General features: G+C 42.4%; 1 protein-coding gene across 9 annotated transcripts in view; it reads right to left on the reverse strand.

Annotated features, from left to right (window-relative positions):
- USP6NL (USP6 N-terminal like) overlaps nt 1-26,468 on the reverse strand; it is a 402,543-nt gene that overhangs the window by 238,425 nt on the left and 137,650 nt on the right. For all 9 annotated transcript variants that reach the window (XR_011030371.1, XR_011030373.1, XR_011030372.1 and 6 more), the window contains exons 8-12: nt 24,999-25,047; nt 11,778-11,898; nt 9,078-9,172; nt 5,839-5,904; nt 1,334-1,433 (exon numbers count right to left, since the gene is read on the reverse strand). Coding sequence is in view for 3 of the 9 variants with exons in the window: in XM_068276069.1 (XP_068132170.1) it covers nt 1,334-1,433; nt 5,839-5,904; nt 9,078-9,172; nt 11,778-11,898; nt 24,999-25,047 (431 nt within the window). In the remaining 6 variants the exon portion in view is untranslated. The remainder of the gene's footprint in view (nt 1-1,333; nt 1,434-5,838; nt 5,905-9,077; nt 9,173-11,777; nt 11,899-24,998; nt 25,048-26,468) is intronic.

Below are 26,468 nucleotides of genomic sequence, written 5' to 3' on the forward strand. Positions count from 1 at the left end.
CTGGGGGGCAGCTACCTAATCTATCCTGGGGGGCAGCTACCTAATCTATCCTGGGGGGCACCTACCTAATCTAACCTATACTGGGGGGCACCTACCTAATCTATCCTGGGGGGCAGCTACCTAATCTAACCTATACTGGGGGGCACCTACCTAATCTATCCTGGGGGGCAGCTACCTAATCTATCCTGGGGGGCAGCTACCTAATCTATCCTGGGGGGCAGCTACCTAATCTAACCTATACTGGGGGGCACCTACCTAATCTATCCTGGGGGCAGCTACCTAATCTATCCTGGGGGGCAGCTACCTAATCTAACCTATACTGGGGGGCACCTACCTAATCTAACCTATACTGGGGGGCACCGACCTAATCTAATTTATACTGGGGGCACCTACCTATCTAACCTATACTGGGGGCACTTACTTATCTAACCTGTATTGGGGGCACCTAGCTAGCCTATACAGGTGGCAACTAAACTGGCTACCTATATTGGAGGCACCTACCTAACTAACCTATACTGGGGGCACCTACCTATCTAACCTACGCTGGGGGCAACTATTCTGGCTACCTATATTAGAGGCACCCACCTAGCTAACCTGTACTGGGGGCACCTATCTATCTAACTTTTATACCGGCGGCGCCTGCCTATCTCACCTATACTGGGGGCAACTATACTGGCTTACCTATGCCTGACTACCTATACTGGGGGTACCTATAGCTGGCTATAGGGATTTTGATATGTGTGTGCGTCCGTCGGGTGTTGCCGGGGGAGGGGGGGCTGTTGTTGCCGGGGGGGAGGCCCACATCCAGATTCCGCATTGGGGCCCAGAGGTTTGTAGCTACGCCACTGACAAGGGCCCATATGCAATGGCCAAGGGCAAACACCACATCCTCCATTATAATTAGTCCAGAACAGAAGAAGAGCCAGGCTACACTTTTTGGCGATATCTCTTTTGTCCATTTAAAACGGTCCTTCCTTTAGAACTTATGACTTTGTACAAAGCCTTGTACACACAAGGTATATCGCCCAGCAGGGAAACAATCTCTCAGTCAACATTGTAAGGTCAAGGCTGTAAATGTGCGTCCATAGCCTGTAGGCAAGTGACTGATTGCTGGATAAAGTGTCTGGGAGCACGAGGAGGGAGGGGTAGCTTTTCACATGGTAGATTGTCGGCAGAGGTAGTCTTTGTTGGACACATTACCTTGTGTCAAGGCTAAAAGAAAAATTTAAATGTGAAATGTCTGAGGGTGAGATATCAAAGTCCTTACAACTCAGATCTACAATAAAATGACATAAATGCACCAAAACAAATGCATGAAAACTAAAGTACTTACTTTTATGTAGCTTCAAAATTGTGTAGGACATTGCAGTGAGAATTCTGTCACCTTCAAGTATGTATATGTCCCATATCCTTAGATTTAATGTGAAAGGGGTCTACAGAGGACAAGAACAACATTAGCTTTAGTCTCTCAATAAAAAATTATGTTACTGCATCTGTGAGTAAAAATAGGTTTCAAATATGATTCAAATATGTACTGAATACAAGGCAAACATTTTAGCCATTTTGAAGATAATGGGGCACAGGGTCTAAAGACTAAGTAAAAAAAAAAAACAGTCAAACTAAATCAACCAGACTGGATTATTATTGTTAAGAAAGGCCTACCACATTATAAACTATATATCAATCGATGAGTCCCTCTCATGGAATTGATCTTGAATATCTGGGGCTTATTGGTATTCTTATAAGCGACAATAGCTTGATATAAACATACATGTATCCAATTTTCTTCAACAAAGATATAACTATGCATATGACATGGGCTAACTAAAACTTCTGTTTGGATCATGTAGGATTTCCAATGACGGATAACTGTAAAATATCTGGGGACCGTATTGTATCTGGAGTAGGAACTAAGTTGAAGGGACTGCGCAATGATAATGGTAACGGTTCATTATTATTATTATTATTATTATTATTATTAAAAACAGGTTTAAAATAAAAAAAAAAAAAAAAAATCACAATTATTTGCAAGGGTGCAAATGAAGTTAAAGCGGAATATAACCCTGCATTTCAACTTTGCTCTAAAACATTATTTACAGTATATTATATGCAACCAGCATTTTTTTTTTTACTAGACCAGCATTGGAAGGGTTACACAGGGCTTTAAAGTTCCTGGAGATTTCTGCAGACGCATCCGAAGCTGAAGTAGATACATTTTGTTTACATAAATGTATCTAAGTGTTGAATGTGACTCACTCTCTCTCACTGAGAAGGAGCTTGGAGGACAGCCAAAGAGTGTGTAACATTTATCAATAGATACATCTAACTAAATAGAATGTAACAATCTGAACTTCTGCATATCTCTCCACGGAACTTGAAACCTCTGTGTTTAACCCTTCCAATGCTGGTCTAGTAAAAAAAAATGCTTTTTGCATATAATATGCTGTAAATAATGTTTTAGAGCAAAGTTGAAATGCAGGGTTATATTCAGCTTTAAATCAACTGCAACTCCCTTTTTTATATATATATATATATATATATATATATATATATATATATATATATATATATATATATATATATATATATATATATAGATAGGCAGATAGATATATATATATATAGATATATATATATATATATATATATATATATATATAGATATATAGATATATATTATATACACACACACACGCATGCATATATACAATTCTGATCGATTTCTGACCTCAAAACATTATAATGGAGATCCATTGAACACTATAGATTATGTAGAATTCATTATTGCTATTCATTATTTTGAAGAGATCTTGCGCTAATAGAATATTGAAAGTTACTGATATATGAATTCAAACTAATCCAGCATAAATGTACCATTCAAACTTCAAAATTGTTTGTCAAACACCTGCGCCAGTGAGGCCTGTCAGCTGCTGGATGGATAACAGTATCCTTGTATTACTGAATAAGGGCTTATAGTAAAATTTAATCTACAGCGCTATTTGAAAAGTATTAAAACTTCTTTATTGTTAAAACAACAAGCAACATGTGTCTCCTGGGTCCTTAACCCTTTTTAAACCATCTATAATTAACATGCATGCATTACCCACACACATACAATTCACTGCAGTGAATGAATATTAAATGGAAAGAGAAAATGTTGGGCCCAAAACAAAGACATGCGCTAGTTCAAAACTTAAAAATTATTAAAAAAAATAATTATTGAATCAACAGCGAAAAAAATTAGCTTTCCACAACTATTAAGACATTCTCCTGTCAAGAGGGGCGGACCCCTTGAAACGTCAGCCATTCATTACTTTGTGCGAAGTGACGTCACTCTGAACAGCACGATTCTGTACCCTATCAGCGGGCACTTTGGTATTTGCATGCAGCGATAGATACCTGCAGCTTCACGAACGCTAGTCTCTCCCCGCTTGCAGGAACGGCAGTCTTCTAGTGGAGGCTTGAGACACAGATACCTGTCATCTAACCAGCCATTCTCTCTGGACGGGTAACGTATGAACGTTGACCCAGTTTATAGCTGATCTTAAATATGATTAAGCAGCCGACTTTGAACTGCATACATGTCACAGGATCTACTATGCATCATGTCACAGGATCTACTGCATCATTTGGATTCAAAGAGACTGCATGCATATACAATCAATTACCAGTGCAATTTTATGGAATTAGTACTCTTCCCTCTGATAGACTGGATGCCTCCAGTTTTTTGACAGGAGAATGTCTTAATAGTTGTGGAAAGCTCATTTTTTTTCGCTGTTGATTCAATAATTTTTATTTTTTTTTATAATTTTTAAGTTTTGAACTAGCGCATGTCTTTGTTTTGGGCCCAACATTTTCTCTTTCCATTTAATATGCATTCACTGCAGTGAATTGTATGTGTGTGGGTAATGCATGCATGTTAATTATAGATGGTTTAATAAGGGTTAAGGACCCAGGAGACACATGTTGCTTGTTGTTTTTACAATAAAGAAGTTTTAATACTTTGCAAATAGCGTTGTGGATTAAATTTGACTGTAAGCAACTATTCAAACTTACTACTGCCTCATACTGTTCCCATGTACCTTTACATTCTCAACCTTGATCCTACTCCCATACCCATTTTTCCATTGTCTTAAAGGACAACTGTAGGGAGGCAGCCATATTTTTTTCCCCTTTTGTGCAATACCAGTTGCCTGGCTGTCCTGCTGATCCTCTGTCTCTAATACTTTTAGCCATAGCCCCTGAACAAGCATATGCAGCACATTAATGTCGGAACTGACAAGATTAGCTGCATGCTTGTTTCCGGAGTTATTCAGACACTATTGTATCCAAAGACATTAGCAGGGCTGCCAGGAAACTGGTATTACTTAAGGAGGAATAAATATGGCAGCCTCCTTATACCTCCCCCTACAGTTGTCCTTTAATCTCATTTCCATAGACTTCTATCACCCTAATCCTTTGCCCATACAGTCACATCCCATGCTCCTTTTCAGAGGCTCTTCAGTAAGAAATTTAAAATGTGTGCCCTCTAGATAGTGTATTATCTTCTGTCCTTCGATGGATGCACACAGCAAGGTAGTTGAAAACAGGTGGTGGCCAAGGATCCATAGGCAGAATCATATAGGTCACTTTAGTAAATTCCATGTAAGTGTTGTTCTGCCCACTTGATCACCAATGACCAGCTGATGTCACGAGACCCGGAGCGTTTATCTTCTGAATCAACCTTACATTATCTTTCACTTCATTGTACTGGAGTCAGTGGCTGAGGGTTTTTTTTCTCATTTAGGGAAGAATGGGGTGCCTCAAATACAACAGGTAGTCTTGTAAAGTAGCCAGTTTGTGCCCAGGCTTAGAATACAAGACCCAAACTCTTGGTAAACCGAGAGTTTGCATCTGTTTGTAGCACAGCTATTACTGTAGAGCACCTTCTCTTCCATTTCTGTATGGTACCTGGGCCAGCATGAGTCAATGCTTTAGAAGCCATAAGCAGAATTTCAAAGGCCAGTTTGGAGAAATCCATGCACTCAATTTGGACCTGCCCATCTGGTCTTCAGCTGATGTTGTCGGCCCCAAAATTTCTCTCCCAAGAAAGTCTTCAATTTAATTAAGTTTGCATAGCAGGGTTTAAATAAGGAATTTGCACATCCTTTTGGTGGTTTTACTACATTTTATAGTATTTTATTTAAAACTATTTAAGCTGTTAAGATAAACTCAACACTAATATCTTTTTTTATTTCTAACTAATGTAAAAAAAACTTGACGCTATGAAGGTTTGCCACTGTACTGAGAACCTACTGGTAAAACATCAGAAAACAATGCACATATTTTATTACTTTAAATTAAAAATAGTTTCACAAAAACTCTGCAATTAAGAGTTTCAACAGATTTAAAGATTTGCAGCTTTAGTACAGGAGACACAAACACAGTCAGTCAGGGCTTGTTCCCACTATATGCACTTAGATGCATATTTAGTGTTTGTTATTTATACACACTTGCAATATCACACAGGCATGTGATATGTCACAAGACTACCATTGCAGCATTCTAAATATGAGTTTTCCATTCTTAAATCTACTGCATTTCTGTCAGTTTCTTGTGAACTTCTCCATTCAATAAAATTATATAGGGTCTGAAAGCAAAAAACACACAAACACAGAACACCATACAAATATATTGTGTTTTCTTGTGCATTTTGTCTTTGCATTTCTTAGTGAGAACAAGCCCTAAATGAATATTTTATTAGTTTATTTAAAAAAAATGAAAAACAAGAAAAAAAACAACAACAATGGTTTTTAAAGAAATTGTGAATAAAATCAACTGTTGCTCTAATAGTCTCACCCGGTCTAGGAAGCACTGGAAAAACCATTTCATGGTATAAAGACTTGTGTACAGTTCCTGAGTTTCCTACAGATCAAACATACGGTAGTTATATAAATTGATCTTGCAATAAGAAATGGTACAGATTTTGCATTTAAATACAGTAAAAGAACACAGTGAAAGTTAATATCCTCCCCATTAAGATCCTTGTGCTGGGATTGTGTGTTTATTAGAATGCCTTCTGTGCATTTCTGCATGCTCTCCACTGTAAGCACCAAGACCAAGTTGCTACTTGCAAGTAAAGGCCTTGAGCCCCTGCCAAAAGCTAATTAGAGCAGATCCAGGCAATGGTGCACCTTGACTGGCCACTATAACATGTCAGGGTAGTGTGGATTATGTATGAGCGAGAATTAATTTTAAAAACAGCTAAACTGTCTCAGAGTGTGTGCAAGCACAGGCTGTGTAAGTGGCCAGATATGGTCAATGAGATGCAAATAATTTCACCTTGCACTCAAAGTTCATGCAAAATATATGCAACTTGAAATTGGACCAATTAGAATTAATTCCTGTCAATTTTTATTGGTCGAAGTTCAGACTGCATAACATTTACACAAAAACTGAATGCAAGAAGATATTTGCATCTCAATGACCATCCCTAAATGAGGCAGTTAACAGACGTAGACTGCCGCCTCCCTTCTGATGCGCTCCATGACATGTTTCATGGAGCGCACATGGCGGTTTAGAAGGCAGAAGTGCAAGAAAAAGGAACACAATATGGAGCGCATCGGAAGAGAAGCAGCAGCTTAGGCAAGTTAACCCTGCATGCACCCCCCACACTTTCCACACACTCAGGTAGGATTTTATTTTTTTTTGCAAAATCATTTTATTCATGTCTTTTCAAAGTGTAAGTGTGTGTGTAAGTGTGTGTAAGTGTATGTGCGTAAGTGTAAGTGTATGTGCGTAAGTGTAAGTGTATGTGCGTAAGTGTAAGTGTATGTGCGTAAGTGTAAGTGTATGTGCGTAAGTGTAAGTGTATGTGCGTAAGTGTAAGTGTATGTGCGTAAGTGTAAGTGTATGTGCATAAGTGTAAGTGTATGTGCATAAGTGTAAGTGTATGTGCATAAGTGTAAGTGTATGTGCATAAGTGTAAGTGTATGTGCATAAGTGTAAGTGTATGTGCATAAGTGTAAGTGTATGTGCATAAGTGTAAGTGTGTAAGTGTGTATGTGTGTAAGTGTAAGTGTGTATGTGTGTAAGTGTAAGTGTGTATGTGTGTAAGTGTAAGTGTGTATGTGTGTAAGTGTAAGTGTGTATGTGTGTAAGTGTAAGTGTGTATGTGTGTAAGTGTAAGTGTGTATGTGTGTAAGTGTAAGTGTGTAAGTGTGTAAGTGTGTAAGTGTGTAAGTGTGTATGTGTGTAAGTGTGTAAGTGTGTAAATGTGTAAGTGTGTAAGTGTGTAAGTGTGTAAGTGTGTATGTGTGTATGTGTGTAAGTGTGTAAGTGTGTGTGTGTGTGTGTGTGTGTGTGTGTAAGTGTGTAAGTGTGTGTGTGTGTGTGTGTGTGTGTGTGTGTGTGTAAGTGTGTGTGTGTGTGTAAGTGTGTGTGTATAAGAGTGTGTGTGTGTGTGTATAAGAGTGTGTGTGTGTGTGTATAAGAGTGTGTGTGTGTGTGTGTGTGTGTGTGTGTGTGTGTAAGTGTGCGTGTGTGTGTGTGTGTGTGTGTGTGTAAGTGTGTGTGTGTGTGTGTGTGTGTACGTGTGAGTGTAAGTGTGTGTGTGTAAGTGTGTGTATAAGTGTGTGTAAGTGTAAGAGTGTGTGTAAGTGTGTGTAAGTGTAAGAGTGTGTGTGTGTGTGTGTAAGTGTAAGAGTGTGTGTGTGTGTGTAAGTGTAAGAGTGTGTGTGTGTGTGTGTAAGTGTAAGAGTGTGTGTGTGTGTGTGTGTGTGTGTGTGTGTGTGTGTGTGTAAGAGTGTGTGTAAGAGTGTGTGTGTGTGTGTGTAAGAGTGTGTTTGTGTGTAAGAGTGTGTGTGTGTGTAAGAGTGTGTGTGTGTGTAAGAGTGTGTGTGTGTGTAAGAGTGTGTGTGTGTGTAAGAGTGTGTGTGTGTGTGTGTGTGTGTGTGTGTGTGTGTGTGTGTGTGTCTGCCAGTTCTGAGTACAGCTGAAGACAATTCTATATTACTAACCACAATTACGTATCATGTAGCCCATGAAGACGAACATCAGAACATTTCTTAACTGCTTAAATCAAAGAATCTCCTCAGAGGGTGATAAATGGAAAGTTTGCCTAATTTGCAAAACGGTCATCCAGGAAGAGGAGGCAATAGTGAGAAAATCAAAGGCATTAACTGCTGTCAATTAACTGGCATTAGCAGAGCTGCAGCTCACTGTTCAGTAGTTTTTTATTTGCTAACTACTGTTTCCTCTTCCTGAGTGACTGAGATTTGTATATTCGTATAATTCTCTGCTCAGACCAATCCTGGTCCTCTGAATATTTTCTTCTGTCAAAATTTCCTTTGCTCTTATCTACCGAAAGTGGTGGCGTTTATCAGCGTTAGACGTCATGGGGAAGAATGTAAATAGTTTGACCAGGTGACAGCTATAAGGTTCTCATTTGCTGCTCTCGATCAAGTAAAATTGGAACCTTACAAATACATCAGCTTAATAAACTGATTACACAATTATCCTTGTGAACAGATAAAGCAACTCTACCAAACAGTGCAATAATTCTTGTGAGGTTTACGCACTACATTTGTGAAAGGCTTTGTAAAAAGGCAGTAAGCAATGGATCGTGGGGTTCTTATAACAATTGAGGTAGTGAATAAGGATTCTCCCATACAGGAATATTGAGAACTAGCAGATTGGTGCCCATTAAAATCAGAGGATAGTACGAATATTGGAAAAGATTTCGTTTTTTTTTATAGCTCAACATCCACTTTTTCTCTTATGGAGCGAGTAGAAAAGGTAGAAATGTGTAACTGTCCATACACTATAAGCCAATTTACAGTAAACCATTTTACTCATGCTTGAAAACACTCAACAAAAATGGTTGTACCCATCTTTGTTAGAGCAATTACCTAGTTCATATTAGGAAGTAAATTATGTTCTCCCATATGGGAGTAGGGAGTAAAAGAGTAATACATTTGCAAATTTTCCAAAACTAAAACAATGCTTTTGCCTTGGAAAAGGGCTTTTAAGCTCATCACATTCCCACCAAATACTGTAGTTGGCACTGCTGCATGATGTTCAGTGAAGTATTTACTTACAAAGTGCTGCTTAAGTTTCGGCATAAATTTTTTCATTATTTTGTCATGATGCTCCTGAAATCTTAGAAGCTTTGGAAATCCTGGGACAAAAAAACCTAACAAACAATAAGAGAGAGATGATTTTGTATACACCGTTGTACATTTTACAGTGTAATTTTAAGGATTGCATTCTAAGTGAACATATTATAGTTGATACCAATTTCCTCCCTTAGTTCTGGTCTCTCCAACTCTCTCTAATCTTTTTACCAATCAATCTCTGTCCTTTTCCTCACATCCTTCTTTCAACTCTAGTTTCAACTCACCATCTTTAGGTCTTCTCCAGCTTTCAGTCCATCACCTTTTGGTGGTTCGATAACACCACACAGGTCACGATTGACACACAGTGAAATTACCCGGCGACAAAAAAAACCTCTCCTTGTCACGTCTGACAGCAACTACCATGCTCAGATGCAATTCCATAGGTTGTCCACTACCACTGCCGAGCGCTAGTATGCACCTTAACCTCCTTTGCCTGAGCTCGGGGTAGAAAAAAGAAGCTATTAGAGGTGATCCCGAGCTCAGGTCGGGGTAGGCATTGCAGAGCTTTACCTTAGGTTTTGGAGTCCCGCACGCGATCGCGCTGCGCAGCGGGACTCTAGTCTCTCTCCCCGGCAGTATAGGGTCTTTCCCTGGCCGCCGGGATCCCCCATGTCCCCGCTATTCTTCCGGGGACCCCGCAGCCAAGCAGAGCAGCAGAGCGGTGGTGGCAGCGTGACGTCATCGGGGGCGTTTTAATATGTAAAACGAACTTCTCTATATTAGAGAAATATAGAGAAGTTCGTTTATATGTATATTAGCGCCATCTTGTGGTGAAAGTGCAAACTGCAGCGCTGGAGCCCAGGAAGGTAAATTTTTTATTCTGTTGCACATCTCCCTGCCAGAATGATTTTTTTCAGGTTTTAGGGTCTGAAAGAGTGAAAAAAAATTGCACCTCTTTTAGACACTAAAATTTGGAAAGAATCAGAACGGCAAGGAGGTTAATGGTTAACAGGAGCAGCTGGCAGGCAGTAAATGCACAGCCTTCAGCTCCCTGTGGAAAAGTGGCTGCATCTCAACTTCCTTGCTTATCCATTCCACCTTTCCAGATCCATGCTTTCCCCATCTTCATGCCTCCTTTCACCGTGGCTTCACAGTCTTCTTTTCCTCACAATTCGTTACCTTGGAGGCCTTAATCTGTTCAGGACAATTCACAACCACCCAAGACCTATAGCCAATTCCAAATGCCTAACACCATATTGTAGCCTTCTTTTCCTGGCAGCCATTTTCTCCTTCAGTAATAGGACCTCTCACCTTCTTCAAATGTCTCTTACCTTCCCTCTCTTCAATCTGAACCTCCATCTTTTAGTGTACCTATTTCGTGCTTCAATGGTTAACTGCCCCATCCTTCACTAGGAACGTATTTTCCTCTGCACTATGAGTCATATCTGCACTCATATGACATTCTGATAAGTCTGGCAACAGCAGAGACTTAAAGGGACACTTAAGGCTAGCTAAAAAAATGAGTTTTACTCACCTGGGGCTTCCACCGGCCCCCTGCAGCTGTCCGGTGCCCACGCAGTCTTGCTCCGACCCTCCTGTGCCCGCTGGCGGCTACTTCCGGTTTCGGCGACAGGCATTGACAGGCTGGGAGCGCAAGTGATTCTTTGCGTTCCTGCCCGCAATAGCAGTATAAAGGGCGCTATTGCAGCCAGGAACGCGAAGAATCACTCGCGTTCCCAGCCTGTCTGCGCATGTCGCTGAAACCGGAAGTAGCCGCCGGCGGGGACAGGAGAATCTGAGCGACTAAGTGGGCACCAGACAGCCACAGGGGACTAGTGGAAGCTGCAGGTGAGTAAAACTCATTTTTTTTAGCTGGCCTTAAAGGGAACCTGAACTGAGTAAAATTATTTAAACTAAACATATGACGTAGTTGAAAATGAATATTACATAATTACCTCGCTGTCAGTTCCTCTCAAAAGCTCACCATTTTCTTCTTACAGTGATCTCTTCCAGTTCTGACAATATTTTGTCAGAACTGAAATATACTAGTTGCAGTCAGTTATATATCAGCTGCTGTCAGTTACAACTGAATGTGCAAGGTAATGTCCATTTTTCCCTATGGCTCAAGTGGTCGATATTACAGGTTAACAGTGTGCTGACCAGGAAGCTGTTATGGGGTAGAGGCCATTTTCAAGATGGAGGACAGAGAATTTAATTGATCAAAGTGGACAAACAGGATGCAGGAAAGGAGAAGGAGATTAAGGAGTAGACTATACAGGAGGTAACTATGACCTGTGCATTTTTATTTTGACTTTTTATTTTCAGTTCAGGTTCTCTTTAAGTGTCCCTTTAAGGAAATGGTTTCCTAAGAGTTCCTTGCAACTTTAGGCCATATCGCATGACACACAAAAACAGCTATTACAAATTGAGAAGTTGGAGAGTGATACACCAATCAATTCAGAAAATAGCATTCAGAAGGTTGGTGTGAGTAAGGAGTAAAATGTGTGGCTTATATTGGTGCCATACAAGTATAAAGAATAGGCTGTCTTCTGAACCTTGTCAGAATCCATAACTAATCTTTATGCATGGCCAGATTTACCTTTTAACAAGCAAATCAATTTTCCCTGAAAATCAGATTTGTTATTCAGCTGTAATACACAGAAGGAATAAAAGATCATTTACCATGCATTGCATGTTTAGAGTCGGAAAAAAGTCTCACAAGAGCCCAAAAAGCATCTTCTTCATTCATATACATGAGAAGCAAAGCAGTTATCTGGCTCATTCCTTGACAGTAGCCAACTTCCTGTACAAGAACACATACAAAAAAAAAAAAGTTTACAAAGCTGAAAACAATTTCTGACATATACAACATTAAAAACTTAGTATTATTAAAATGAAGCTTAGCGCTGCAATTATTTTTTTGTATTTAGTGGGAAATTATTTTAGGCAAATGTGATTGTGCAAGTCAATAAAATCATTTTATATTATTAAAAAGAGGGACAAACGATTACAACAAGCTAGTAAAATATTAAAACGGTATTACCTACATTGTTGTTAAAATAGATCATAACACAACCTATCTGTAGAGAGCAAACACTTATTTCCCAACAGGATAGTTTTGTTATAATGATGGCTGAGTACTTGACAGCAATATCAAATCCTACAGCATGAACATTTAATTTTACTTCAACTAAAAAAAATACTCTTAATCCCCTTCAATGACTTTGAAATAGAACAAATGTGATAAAGATACAATGTAAAAGTTTTGAGTACACAAACTAGACAACCCCTTCCTCACATTTGCGTTGTGAGCAACGCAGGTGGCCATCGTAATGCACGCCACTGTGTAGCCATCAGGTTCTCCCTGATGCAGTTGATATCTCATTTATTCGAATAACATCAAACTGCATTTGCGTATTTTTGGCAGCAAAAACTAAAAACCGATGCGAAACTGATCAGTTTTTCAAAATGTTGTCCTATTGTAGCATACGTTTATAGTCCGTTTCAATGTATTTGTCCTTTCTTCATGTGTGTTTCTATTGGATAAGAGATGATGTTGAGGGAAGGAGCAGGCAGTAGGCAATCCGTTTTTGCCTCTGTTTTGTGTGCAAAAGTTCTTTGTGTAGAGGGAGATCCATTTTGTGCAGCCTTTCACTACCCCTGTGTATCCGGGGTCCGTGAAAAACCTGCAAATCCTGACTCTCCGTTCAGTTTTTCAAAACGGATCCTGCGGATCCATTTTTTAAAGTGTGTGAAGACGGATGCTAATTTAAATATTGGTATCCGTGGCTCCGGTTTTGATCCGGGCCAAAAAGCGTAGCCACGGATATGTTTTTTTTAACCAAGTGTGAACGGACACTAGGGGCTTGATTCACAAAGCGGTGCTAACTGTTAGCACGCCTGTGAAAACCCCCTTAGCACGCCTAAAAGAGCTTTTCGTGTGCTAATTTGCGCGCGAACCGCATCGCGCGCAAAGTTATGCACGCAAAACTTTACGTGCGCACTGCACAGAGCTTAGGGCGCTCCGCGCGAAGTGCCCATTAAAGCCTATAGGAATTAGCGCGCGCATAGGACTTTGCATGCGCAAAACCTTGCGCGCAGTACTTAGCGCGCGATCTGAATGAGAAAACCGATGCTAACCTACTTACCACCCTGGTTAGCGCGCCTAAAGACTTTAGTAGACGTGCTAAGTAGGTTAGCACCGCATAGTGAATCAAGCCCCAACTATGCACCTAAATGTGTGCATTGCCCCAGCTTTAATAAAAAACTAGTCATGGCCCTAGCAGTAAATATCACCATAGCCATCTCTGATCATTACAAGCTAGAATGTGATGTACAGTGTTATCCGTTTTTTACTCAGTGTAGGTGAACAATATACATGATTTAATTTTTCTACAAGCAAAATCTTGAATATAACAGAAAGTGGAAGTGACTTATGGCCTGCTCATAACATGCCAGACAGTCACAATACTGCAAGTCCTTCAGCTCCCTCCTTAATCCCGTATACCTCCTTATATAGAACTTTATATAAGAGCACTTGAATGAGAATTTATTCATTCTGGATGACAAAGTACAAAAGAAATCAACTACGGTTATCAGCACCATAACTCTACTTTAAAAGAAATAGCATGCAGAGATCTCAGATCTTCTAAGTGGAATGTCTTATTGACATTAAACTTTTAAACCGGAAGTTGCTTTAACCTTCAGACCTATTGATGGTACTTAACCACTTCCCGACCGCCCACTACACAGGGGCGGCGGGGAAGTGGAGCCCTGCAGGACGGCCTCACCCACAGAGGCGGCGGTCCATTTAAGGGCATGGGCGGAGCGATCGCGTCATCCGTGACGCGATCCTCCGCCGGCGCCTGTCACCGCTCGCTCGCCGCAACATCCCGCCGGCTATACGGAAGCGCCGGCGGGATGTTAACCCCGCGATCGCCGCATACAAAGTGTATAATACACTTTGTAATGTTTACAAAGTGTATTATACAGGCTGCCTCCTGCCCTGGTGGTCCCAGTGTCCGAGGGACCACCAGGGCAGGCTGCAGCCACCCTAGTCTGCACCCAAGCACACTGATTTCTCCCTCCCCTGCCCCAGATCGCCCACAGCACCCATCAGACCCCCCCCTGCCCACCCCCCAGACCCCTGTTTGCACCCAATCACCCCCCTAATCACCCATCAATCACTCCCTGTCACTATCTGTCAACGCTATTTTTTTTTTTACCCCCCCCCCCTGCTCCCTGCCCCCTCCTGATCACCCCCCACCCCTCAGATTCTCCCCAGACCCCCCCCCCCCAGACCACCCCCCCTGTTTACTGTATGCATCTATCCCCCTGATCACCTGTCAATCACCTGTCAATCACCCGTCAATCACCCGTCAATCACCCGTCAATCACCCGTCAATCACCCGTCAATCACCCGTCAATCACCCCCTGTCACTGCCACCCATCAATCAGCCCCTAACCTGCCCCTTGCGGGCAATCTGATCACCCCCCCACACCAATAGATCGCCCACAGATCCGACATCAGATCACCTCCCAAATCCATTGTTTACATCTATTCTCTCCTCTAAACACCCACTAATTACCCATCAATCACCCATCAATCACCCCCTATCACCACCTGTCACTGTTACCTATCAGATCAGACCCTAATCTGCCCCTTGCGGGCACCCAATCACCTGCCTACACGCTCAGATTGCCCTCAGACCCCCCCTTATCAATTCGCCAGTGCATTAATTACATCTGTTCTTCCCTGTAATAACCCACTGATCACCTGTCAATCACCTGCCAATCACCTATCACCCATCAATCACCCCCTGTCACTGCCACCCATCAATCAGCCCCTAACCTGCCCCTTGCGGGCAATCTGATCACCCACCCACACCATTAGATCGCCCGCAAACCCGCCGTCAGATTACCTCCCAAATGTATCGTTTACATCTGTTATCTTCTCTAAACACCCACTAATTACCCATCAATCACACATCAATCACCCCCTATCACCACCTGTCACTTTTACCTATCAGATCAGACCCTAATCTGCCCCTTGCGGGCACCCAATCACCCGCCCACACGCTCAGATTGCCCTCTGACCCCCCCCCTTATCAATTCGCCAGTGCATTAATTACATCTGTCCTTCCCTGTAATAACCCACTGATCACCTGTCAATCACCTGCCAATCACCTATCACCCATCAATCACCCCCTGTCACTGCCACCCAACAATCAGCCCCTAACCTGCCCCTTGCGGGCAAACTGATCACCCACCCAGACCAATAGATCGCCCGCAGATCCGACATCAGATCACCACCCAAGCGCAGTGTTTCCATCTATTCTCTCCTCTAAACACCCACTAATTACCCATCAATCACCCATCAATCACCCCCTATCACAACCTGTCACTGTTACCCATCAGATCAGACCCTAATCTGCCCCTTGCGGGCACCCAATCGCCCGCCTACAATCTCAGATTGCCCTCAGACCCCCCCTTATCAATTCGCCAGTGCAATATTTACATCTGTTCTCCCCTGTAATAACCCACTGATTACCTGTCAATCACCTATCAATCACCCATCAATCACCCCCTGTCACTGACACCCATCAATCACCCGCTGTCACTGACACCCATCAATCAGCCCCTAACCTGCCCCTTGTGGGCAAACTGATCACCCACCCACACCAATAGATCGCCCGCAGATCCGACAACAGATCACCACCCAAGCGCAGTGTTTCCATCTATTCTCTACCCTAAACACCCACTAATTACCCATCAATCACCCCCTGTCACTGCTACCTATCAGATTAGACCCCTATCTGCCCCTAGGGCACTCAATCACCCGCCCACACCCTCAGAATGCCCTCAGACCCCAGCCCTGATCACCTCGCCAGTGCATTGCTTGCATCTATTCTCCCCTCTAATCACACCTTGAGACACCCATCAATCACCTCCTGTCACCCCCTAGCACACCTACCCATCAGATCAGGCCCCAATTTGCCCCGTGTGGGCTCCTGATCACTCGGCCAAACCCTCAGACCCCCTTCCGATCACCTCCCCAGTGCATTGATTGCATCTATTTTCCCCTCTAACCACCCCCTGAGACACCCATCAATCACCTCCTGTCACCCCCCTAGCACTCCTATCCATCAGATCAGGCCCAATACAACCTGTCATCTAAAAGGCCACCCTGCTTATGACCGGTTCCACAAAATTCACCCCCTCATAGACCACCTGTCATCAAAATTTGCAGATGCTTATACCCCTGAACAGTCATTTTGAGACATTTGGTTTCCAGACTACTCACGGTTTTGGGCCTGTAAAATGCCAGGGCGGTATAGGAACCCCACAAGTGACCCCATTTTAGAAAAAAAAGACACCCCAAGGTATTATGTTAGGTGTATGACGAGTTCATAGAAGATTTTATTTTTTGTCAAAAGTTAGCGGAAAATAATTTTTATTGGTTTTTTTTCACAAAGTGTCATTTTTCACTAACTTGTGACAAAAAATAAAATCTTCTATGAACTTGCCATACACCTAACGGAATACCTTGGGGTGTCTTCTTTCTAAAATGGGGTCACTTGTGGGGTTCCTATACTGCCCTGGCATTTTAGGGGCCCTAAACCGCGAGGAGTAGTCTAGAAAACAAATGCTTCAAAATGACCTGTGAATAGGACGTTGGGCCCCTTAGCGCACCTAGGCTGCAAAAAAGTGTCACACATGTGGTACCGCCGTACTCAGGAAAAGTAGTATAATGTGTTTTGGGGTGTATTTTTACACATACCCATGCTGGGTGGGAGAAATTTCTATGTAAATGGACAATTGTGTGTAAAAAAATCAAACAATTGTCATTTACAGAGATATTTCTCCCACTTAGCATGGGTATGTGTAAAAATACACCCCAAAACGCATTATACTACTTCTCCTGAGTACAGCGGTACCACATGTGTGGCACTTTTTTACACCCTAAGTACGCTAAGGGGCCCAAAGTCCAATGAGTACCTTTAGGATTTCACAGGTCATTTTGCGACATTTGGTTTCAAGACTACTCCTCACGGTTTAGGGCCCCTAAAATGCCAGGGCAGTATAGGAACCCCACAAATGACCCCATTCTAGAAAGAAGACACCCAAAGGTATTCCGTACGGAGTATGGTGAGTTCATAGAAGATTTTATTTTTTGTCACAAGTTAGCGGAAAATGACACTTTGTGAAAAAAAACTATTAAAATCAATTTCCGCTAACTTGTGACAAAAAAATTAAAACTTCTATGAACTCACCATACTCCTAACGGAATACCTTGGGGTGTCTTCTTTCTAAAATGGGGTCATTAGTGGGGTTCCTATACTGCCCTGGCATTTTAGGGGCCCTAAACCGTGAGGAGTAGTCTTGAAACAAAAATGACCTGTGAAATCCTAAAGGTACTCATTGGACTTTATGCCCCTTAGTGCAGTTAGGGTGCAAAAAAGTGCCACACATGTGGTATCGCCGTACTCGGGAGAAGTAGTACAATGGGTTTTGAGGTGTATTTTTACACATACCCATGCTGGGTGGGAGAAATACCTCTGTAAATGACAATCTTTTGATTTTTTTACACACAATTGTCCATTTACAGAGGTATTTCTCCCACCCAGCATGGGTATGTGTAAAAATACACCTCAAAACACATTGTACTGCTTCTCCCGAGTATGGCGATACCACATGTGTGGCACTTTTTTGCACCCTAACTGCGCTAAAGGGCCCAAAGTCCAATGAGTACCTTTAGGATTTCACAGGTCATTTTGAGAAATTTCGTTTCAAGACTACTCCTCACGGTTTAGGGCCCCTAAAATGCCAGGGCAGTATAGGAACCCCACAAATGACCCCATTTTAGAAAGAAGACACCCCAAGGTATTCCGTTAGGAGTATGGTGAGTTCATAGAAGTTTTTATTTTTTGTCAAAAGTTAGCGGAAATTGATTTTAATTGTGTTTTTTCACAAAGTGTCATTTTCCGCTAACTTGTGACAAAAAATAAAATCTTCTATGAACTCGCCATACTACTAACGGAATACCTTGGGGTGTCTTCTTTTTAAAATGGGGTCATTTGTGGGGTTCCTATACTGCCCTGGCATTTTAGGGGCCCTAAACCGTGAGGAGTAGTCTTGAAACGAAATTTCTCAAAATGACCTGTGAAATCTTAAAGGTACTCATTGGACTTTGGGCCCTTTAGCGCAGTTAGGGTGCAAAAAAGTGCCACACATGTGGTATCGCCGTACTCAGGAGAAGTAGTATAATGTGTTTTGTGGTGTATTTTTACACATACCCATGCTGAGTGGGAGAAATATCTCTGTAAATGGACAATTGTGTGTAAAAAAAATTAACAAATTGTCATTTACAGAGATATTTCTCCCACCCAGCATGGGTATGTGTAAAAATACACCCCAAAACACATTATACTACTTCTCCTGAGTATGGCAATACCACATGTGTGGCACTTTTTTGCAGCCTAACTGCGCTAAGGGGTCCAAAGTCCAATGAGCACCTTTAGGCTTTACAGGGGTGCTTACAATTTAGCACCCCCCAAAATGTCAGGACAGTAAACACACCCCACAAATGATCCCATTTTGGAAAGTAGACCCTTCAAGGTATTCAGAGAGGGGCATGGTGAGTCCGTGGCAGATTTCATTTTTTTTTGTCGCAAGTTAGAAGAAATGGAAACTTTTTTTTTTTTTTTTTTCCTCACAAAGTGTCATTTTCCGCTTACTTGTGACAAAAAATAATATCTTCTATGAACTCACTATGCCTCTCAGTGAATACTTTGGGATGTCTTCTTTCCAAAATGGGGTCATTTGGGGGGTATTTATACTATCCTGGAATTCTAGCCCCTCATGAAACATGACAGGGGGTCAGAAAAGTCAGAGATGCTTGAAAATGGGAAAATTCACTTTTTGCACCATAGTTTGTAAACGCTATAACTTTTACCCAAACCAATAAATATACACTGAATGGGTTTTTTTTTATCAAAAACATGTTTGTCCACATTTTTCGCGCTGCATGTATACAGAAATTTTACTTTATTTGAAAAATGTCAGCACAGAAATTTAAAAAAATCATTTTTTTGCCAAAATTCATGTCTTTTTTGATGAATATAATAAAAAGTAAAAATCGCAGGAGCAATCAAATAGCCCCAAAAGAAAGCTTTATTAGTGACAAGAAAAGGAGCCAAAATTCATTTAGGTGGTAGGTTGTATGAGCGAGCAATAAACCGTGAAAGCTGCAGTGGTCTGAATGGAAAAAAAGTGGCCGGTCCTTAAGGGGTAGAAAGCCCTAGGTCCTCAAATGGTTAAAGTAATCCAAATAAAACAGTAAGGGCCCGTTCTCACTTTAACGGTATACCCGCTCTAGGCAAACAGCGTTTTTTAAAAAAAAAGCTATAACATGTAACACATGGCAGTGTTCTCACTGGCGCATTTGCGGTTAGCCTTAACCGCAAACTTGTTACATGCAGCGGTTTGCCGGCGGTTCGCGATTAGCGTTTAGTGATCGCAATTAGCACTGCTACTCACGATCGTTCCAAAACCGCTGCAATGTCCAGTGATTTTTCTGCATTAATCACCAGCGTTTTGCGGTTTTAGATGTGAACGGGCCCTAAGGCTGCTTTACACAGAGCCTTGAGCTTGATGTCTGAATAAAAAAAAAAAAAAAAAACTTTCTCCAGTTCACCCAAAGGTGGTCAGAGACATTTTTAGGGTTTGAGGCCCAATAGCTAACATTTATGGCCATAGAGTGAGGTAGGTATGCCTACATTTTCACTACCCACAAGCACAGGCAGTCAATGGACCTGCTGGGAGAGCTAGGATGAGGTTTTTGTTTTTTTTGTTTTTTAGAACAGAAATCAAGCAGATGTAAGCAAGGCTGAAAATAATGCAGTTACTGTTGTCTGCGTTTAATTAGGTGGGATAAGATCTGTTTTTATTTTTCTACAACACTGACAAAAATAAAAAAGCACTTAATTGGTTTCAAGGACAAAACTGCAGCCCAAACTAACAATGCAGCTCACCCTTTTAAAAGAATAGCTTTTATCGGCTCAGCATACTGTGCATTCCTGAAAACGGAATTTTAGGATATTCTGAACTCACGTGGGCACCGCATTCATTCAGCTTGTCAACATACTGCCAAGACTAGAGGGTTAACAAGCCTGGGTATGACACTACGTAGAAATTTTGCCAAGAGATTTCTTGCATACACTTAAATACCATCTGGTTGTACAGAGATCTAGCATGTGTAGTGCTCCCTGAGCAGCGTGAATTCTCTGTGCATTGTGACCAACACGATAATTACACACAGATGTTCCTGTACAAGAGATGGCAAGACTACTGATATTAGTACAGAAGAAGGGACCTGTAAGGCCTTAGAAAGCCAGGTAGAGTAAAGGTGCCCATACACTCGTCAGATTGGCAGCAGACAGATAAGAAATGCATCTGATGATCTATCTGATGCGTTTTTAGAACATTTTTTACCAGGATAGAATTCCAATAGATTTCAGTTTGAAATCTGTTGAAATTCGATCTGATGGCATTTTTTTGCCATCAGATTTCCATTAAGGCCAATGCAAACTGATAAGCAATCTCATCAGATCGACCTAAATTTTCCACCCTGCTAGTTCGATGGAAATCCATCGAAATCGATCGAAATCGGCCGTCGATCGGTCGATTGGCCAACCGATTTGCGATCGATCGATCGATCGATCGATCGCGATCGATCGGTCGGCCAGAAAATCGGCTGAGTGTATGGGCTGCTTAATCTATATATAGTGGCTTCATGTTGGGCTATTAGAAAAATTATCAGAACCTTACACCCCAGCCACCTGCTAGTATTCTTCAATACACGAGCAGATTTTTCAGGAACAACCGTCTGCAGTGCAGTTATTATTTAATATTTGCCACTTAACTGTCCCTGTGAGGAGCTCACAATCTAATCCCTACCATAGTCCTATGTCTATGTATGTATTGTGTAGTGTATGTATCGTAGTCTAGAGCCAATTTTTTTTTAAGGGGGAAGCATATTAACTTCTGTATGTTTTTGGGATGTGGGAGGAAACCGGAGTACTCGGAGGAAACCCACACAGACACGGGGAGAACATACAAACTCCTTGCAGATGTTGACCTGGCTGGGATTTGAACTGGGGACCCAGCGTTGCAAGGCGAGAGCGCTACCCACTAGGCCACAGTGCTGCCCCAGTTATTATTTGATACAGGTGAGCAGTGGCATCTATCACTATGTACAATTAGTTTGATTTAAGATGCATATTATTCAGAAACAGATCCGCCCAAGATCATAAAACATCTTATTTTAAAGTAATGTGTTTTATTCCATTATCTTTATAAAAACGACCAAATACAAGCAACATGTATTAAAGAAAATGTCAAAGATGGGCAGTATAAGAGGCAAAATCTCTCCATTCAATATTAGGAATGCTTAAAGGAGTACTATCGATTGAAACGACTTTTTTTTTTAATACTCTATATTAGTGTACACATTACCACTAGTGCTAGGGGCACTTTATTTATTCACCCAGGTCTCTCTCTCACTATCCCTGCTTAAAAATTCATTTCTCACACAGCTCATAGTAGTTTGGGTCACCCTGAGCTGCTTGGTTACTCTGTCACACAGCTCACAAATATATTTCACTGTGTCACTCACAGCATGCAGGAGAGCTGAGGAGAAATAGGCTGATCTGAGGTGGTAACAGGTAACTAAATGAGCTAGAATATTGCTGGAATATAACTAGCTGTAACAATAGTCTGTGTTTACACTCAGACTGGCTGCCTGCTTGAGGCGATTCACTCCAGGCTGCATCCACTTTACAAGCTGCTGAGAGGGGCAGACCACTGTCTACAATTAGCATTATTAGTATCTTTATCAGTAAAGAGAAGCAAAGATAATAAACACACATTGCTAGAATCTTTAACCCCTTACCACCATATCAATAAGATTCTTTCAGCAAGGTGATAATTAAACTATAAACTGAGGAGTTGATAGCATCTCCCCTTTGCAGAGACATGGTCTAGCCCTCTGTATTAGATACATTTGTATCCAACACTGACGCCAAAACTGATGGAGGATTTTACAGCTGAGAGGAACAGCTGTGTGAGGAATCAAATGGCTCCTAGTACTTGCCCTAATGTGTGCTACAACATACAGCATTTAAAAATAAATGCATACATCGATAGTATTCCTTTAATTAGAGAGCACAGCTTTCCCAAATAGTTTTTATTCCCTTTTCTCTTTGAGAGTCATGTTGACAGGTGTCTTCATCAGAAAAAATGTTAGTTAGATGATTCTTACATTAAAAAATGTTCTTTTACCCAAGCTAAAGCACAATACAAAATGAGACACTTACCCAAAGAGAGGATCCTATTGAAGCTTCCTTCGGTGCTCTGATGTCCCCCATCACTGAGCTCCCTCCCCCACTCTCATCCAAAGATTAGAGACAAGGCATTGCCGCTAATCATATTGGGGCCACGCAGCTCCTCTTCCAGCAGCGTGGCCACGCAGTAACCGCATGAGCCTGCCTGCGCATATGCAGTAAGCCAGCGCAGTAGCTGCACCAGCCTGCCTGCGCATACGCAGTAAGCCAGCGCACTAACTGCACGAGCCCGCCCGCGCATACGCAGTAAACCAGCACAGTAATTGCACGAGCCCGCCCGCACATACGCAGTAGGCCAGCACAGTGATTGCACAAGCCCGTCCGCGCACATGCAGTAAGCCAGTGCAGTAGCTGAAAAAGTCCGCTCATGCATACGCAGTAAGCCAGCGCAGTAACTGCACAAGCCCACACGCGCATACGCAGTAACTGCACAAGCCCACCCGCGCATACGCAGTAAGCCAGCGCAGTAACTGCACGAGCCTGCCCGCGCATACACAGTAAGCCACCAAAGTAACTGCACAAGCCCGTCCGCGCATATGCAGTAGGCCAGCGCAGTAACTGCACGAGCCCGCCCGCGCACATGCAGTAACCCCGCGCAGTAGCTGCACGAGGCCGCCCGCACATACGCAGTAAGCCAGCGCAGTAACTGCATGAGCCTGCCCGCGCATACGCAGTAAGCCAGCAAAGTAACTGCACAAGCCCGTCCGCGCATAGGCAGTAAGCCAGCGCAGTAACTGCATGAGCCCGCCTGCACATACGCAGTAAGCCAGCGCAGTAGTTGAAAAAGTCTGCCCGTGCATACGCAGTAAGCCAGCGCAGTAACTGCACGAGCCCACCCGCGCATACGCAGTAAGCCAGCGCAGTAACTGCACGAGCCCACCCGCGCATACGCAGTAAGCCAGCGCAGTAACTGCATGAGCCCACCCGCGCATACGCAGTAAGTGAGCGCAGTAACTGCACGAGCCTGCCCGCGCATACACAGTAAGCCACCAAAGTGGCCCAGGGCTCGCTACATGATAGACGCTGAGCAGCGGCAGCTCTGCAGCCACTCCGATCGCTTCCAGCGATCGGAGTAAGCAGGAAATCCCGTTCAGAACGGGATTTCCTGCTGGGCTTCCCCGGTCACCATGGCGACGGGGCGGGATGACGTCACCGACGTCATGACATCATAGGGAATCCCGATCCACCCCTCAGTGCTGCCTGGCCCTGATCGGCCAGGCTGCGCAGGGGTCTGGGGGGGAGGGGGGGTTGGAGGCAGCTCGGCGGGTAGCGGCGAATCGGCGGGTAGTGGCGGCGATCGCGTACTACACGCAGCTAGCAAAGTGCTAGCTGCGTGTAGGAAAAAAAGATTATGCAAATCGGCCCAGCGGGGCCTGAGAAATCCTCCTGCGCAGGTTACCCCGAGCTGTGCACGGGATAACCGGCATGTAGGTTAAACTGCTCATGCGTGCGCACACCTGCCCCGTGCATCCGTACGCCCCCGCCCCCCGCGCACAGCGGCACGGCTCACTGGCCCATCCTCCTGTCTCAACTGCTGTCCGGGTCTGTGCTGCGCAGTAGCAAAAAGCAACTGCGCATGTGCCCAAGGACACAAAGACAGGAACACGCAGGGACACCGAAGTTTTATTATAGAGGATAGGGCAAAGCTAATACAAGTCATACAGGATACAGCCTCGTCATAGGAAAGGAGCACACGATCATGTAGACTACACTAGGGAAGGGAGGACCCTGCGATCAAGTTTATGTCATCACAATGCCACATTAAAGGGTCACTTAAGCCAACCTAAAAAAATTAGTTTTACTCACCTGGGGCTTCTACCAGCCCCCTGCAGCTGTCCGGTGCCCATGCAGACTTGCACGAATGCTCCTGGCTCCACCGGCAGGTACTTCCGGTTTCGGCGACAGGAGCCGACAGACCGGGAACGCGAGTGATTCTTTGCGTTCCCAGGCCTGTCTGCTCCGGTCGTCGAAAATGGAAGTGGCTGCCGGCAAGGCCAGGAGCATTGGAGCAAGTCTGCATGAGCACCGGACAGCTGCAGGGGGCTGGTAGAAGCCCCAGGTGAGTAAAACTCATTTTCTTAAGGTTGGCTTAAGTGACCCTTTAAGCTGAGAGGATGAAAAGCAGTTGCTGGCTGGTAAAATCCTGATCAATAAAATGTTGCTAATGTTCATGTTTTATAGTGGAACTCTTTTCTTGCCGGATGGTGGAGTTGTATCATAGTAGAAAAAAAGTGTTTCTAACTGAACACAGAATCAGGGCTGATTTTATGACCACCACCATGTGGCGTGACTGCTGGCTGTATCAAGCTGAATATTTAGAAGTCTCAAAGTGTTGACATATTAAACAGCAGAAAAAAAAAATCTCATAATCTGGTTCATTTTTTTTTTCTTAGCACCCCAGACATAATACTTTATATTACTGCTACATACACAACCCCACTGATCTAGAGGAACATACTTCCCCTTTTCTGAGTGCCTAAGTGCCCGGTTTACCACTTACCGTGTTGTATAATGAATATGCAGCTAACACATGAAATAAAGCTTGCTGTCTGTGAAGAGATAAACATAAAAGTTTAAGGCACTTGAAAGTAATCTTCTAAATCCATCAAAATTGCAGTTTATTTTTAAAAAGCATCTTTCACAGCTCTAATCAACAAGCTAACAAGAGACAGAAAGAAAAAGCATGTAAAATCAATAGAAGTAGTACTGAGGCATGTGTTCAATAGCAGTGAGGCTAGACATCCACTGCTAACACTTCTACTGTAGAGCACTTGAATATGACAAATATCCTGCTAGACGTTTCACAGAAACACAAATTTATATTGTTCAATCATTGACTCCTGCCCCCCCTTCAGAAAGCACAGCGAAGAAAGCCTTTTCACACATCAGTGTGTAATCTGAAGACCAAAGAACAGAACTACTTTGGAGCCGTGAGAATATAAAAATCTTTGTAAATATCAGAAATCTTTAATTACCATTAAAATGACTCACATATACTATAATATTCACATAAAGAGACACACACACACACATACACACACACACAAGGAAACTTAAATCAGGGTGGAGGACAGACAGTTCCATACTTACAAACAAAACGGATTCAGCGATACAAAGTTGTCTTCAGGCGCACAATATACAATATTTGTTGTTTTCTTACATGTTTTTGTTAAATGTTACAGTATTGTATTAACTGTTATAAGTAGTTTAACCACTTGACCAACACAGGTTGTTTTCTCCTTATGGATCAGAGCAATTTTCTAATTTCAGCGTTCCTCCCATTCATTTGCCAATAACTTTATTACTACTTATCACATCTAAATGATCTATAAATTATTTTGGGACAAATTAGGCTTTTGTGGGCAATATTTTAATTAATCATTTTCTATGCAAGGGAAAAAAAAAAAAAAAAACTATGAAAAATGCTATCTCCATTTCTATCCATTTTAACTTTAAAATAAACAATGCTACTGTAGATAAAACCCACACATTTTCATTTGCCCATTGTCCTGGTTATCAAAACATTTAAGGTATGTTATGAGCACAATTATTTATTTGGAAATAAAGGTGTATTTTTTCTGTTTTCTCCATTTTGTTTTCTTAGTGTACTAATCTATTTTACAACTTATCGCGGTTAAAATGGTACCAGATATGTCTCAGTTGATAGCTAGCTGGGCATTTAGCAGGCAATTCGCCCCGAAGCATACATGTTTTCTACATACCATTTTTTGCACAAAGTATTTTAGAGCCATGCGTTATTGCTCAGTTAAGATGAGGTCACATATACATCATTCGATAAACTGGATGCATAGTAATCCTTTGTGTCTATGGCTTTTTTTACACTAATTATTACAGCACAATTCTTTGCTTGCATAGTCTTTCCAGCTCGGACCACACAATGCTTTTCAATAGTGATATACGCAGTCGTTTAAAAGTTTGCACATTTCCTACCATGATTCCTGCGCTCTAT

This window comes from Hyperolius riggenbachi, chromosome 3 (genome assembly GCF_040937935.1).
Source record: "Hyperolius riggenbachi isolate aHypRig1 chromosome 3, aHypRig1.pri, whole genome shotgun sequence".
In the NCBI taxonomy this organism is placed as follows: domain Eukaryota; kingdom Metazoa; phylum Chordata; class Amphibia; order Anura; family Hyperoliidae; genus Hyperolius; species Hyperolius riggenbachi.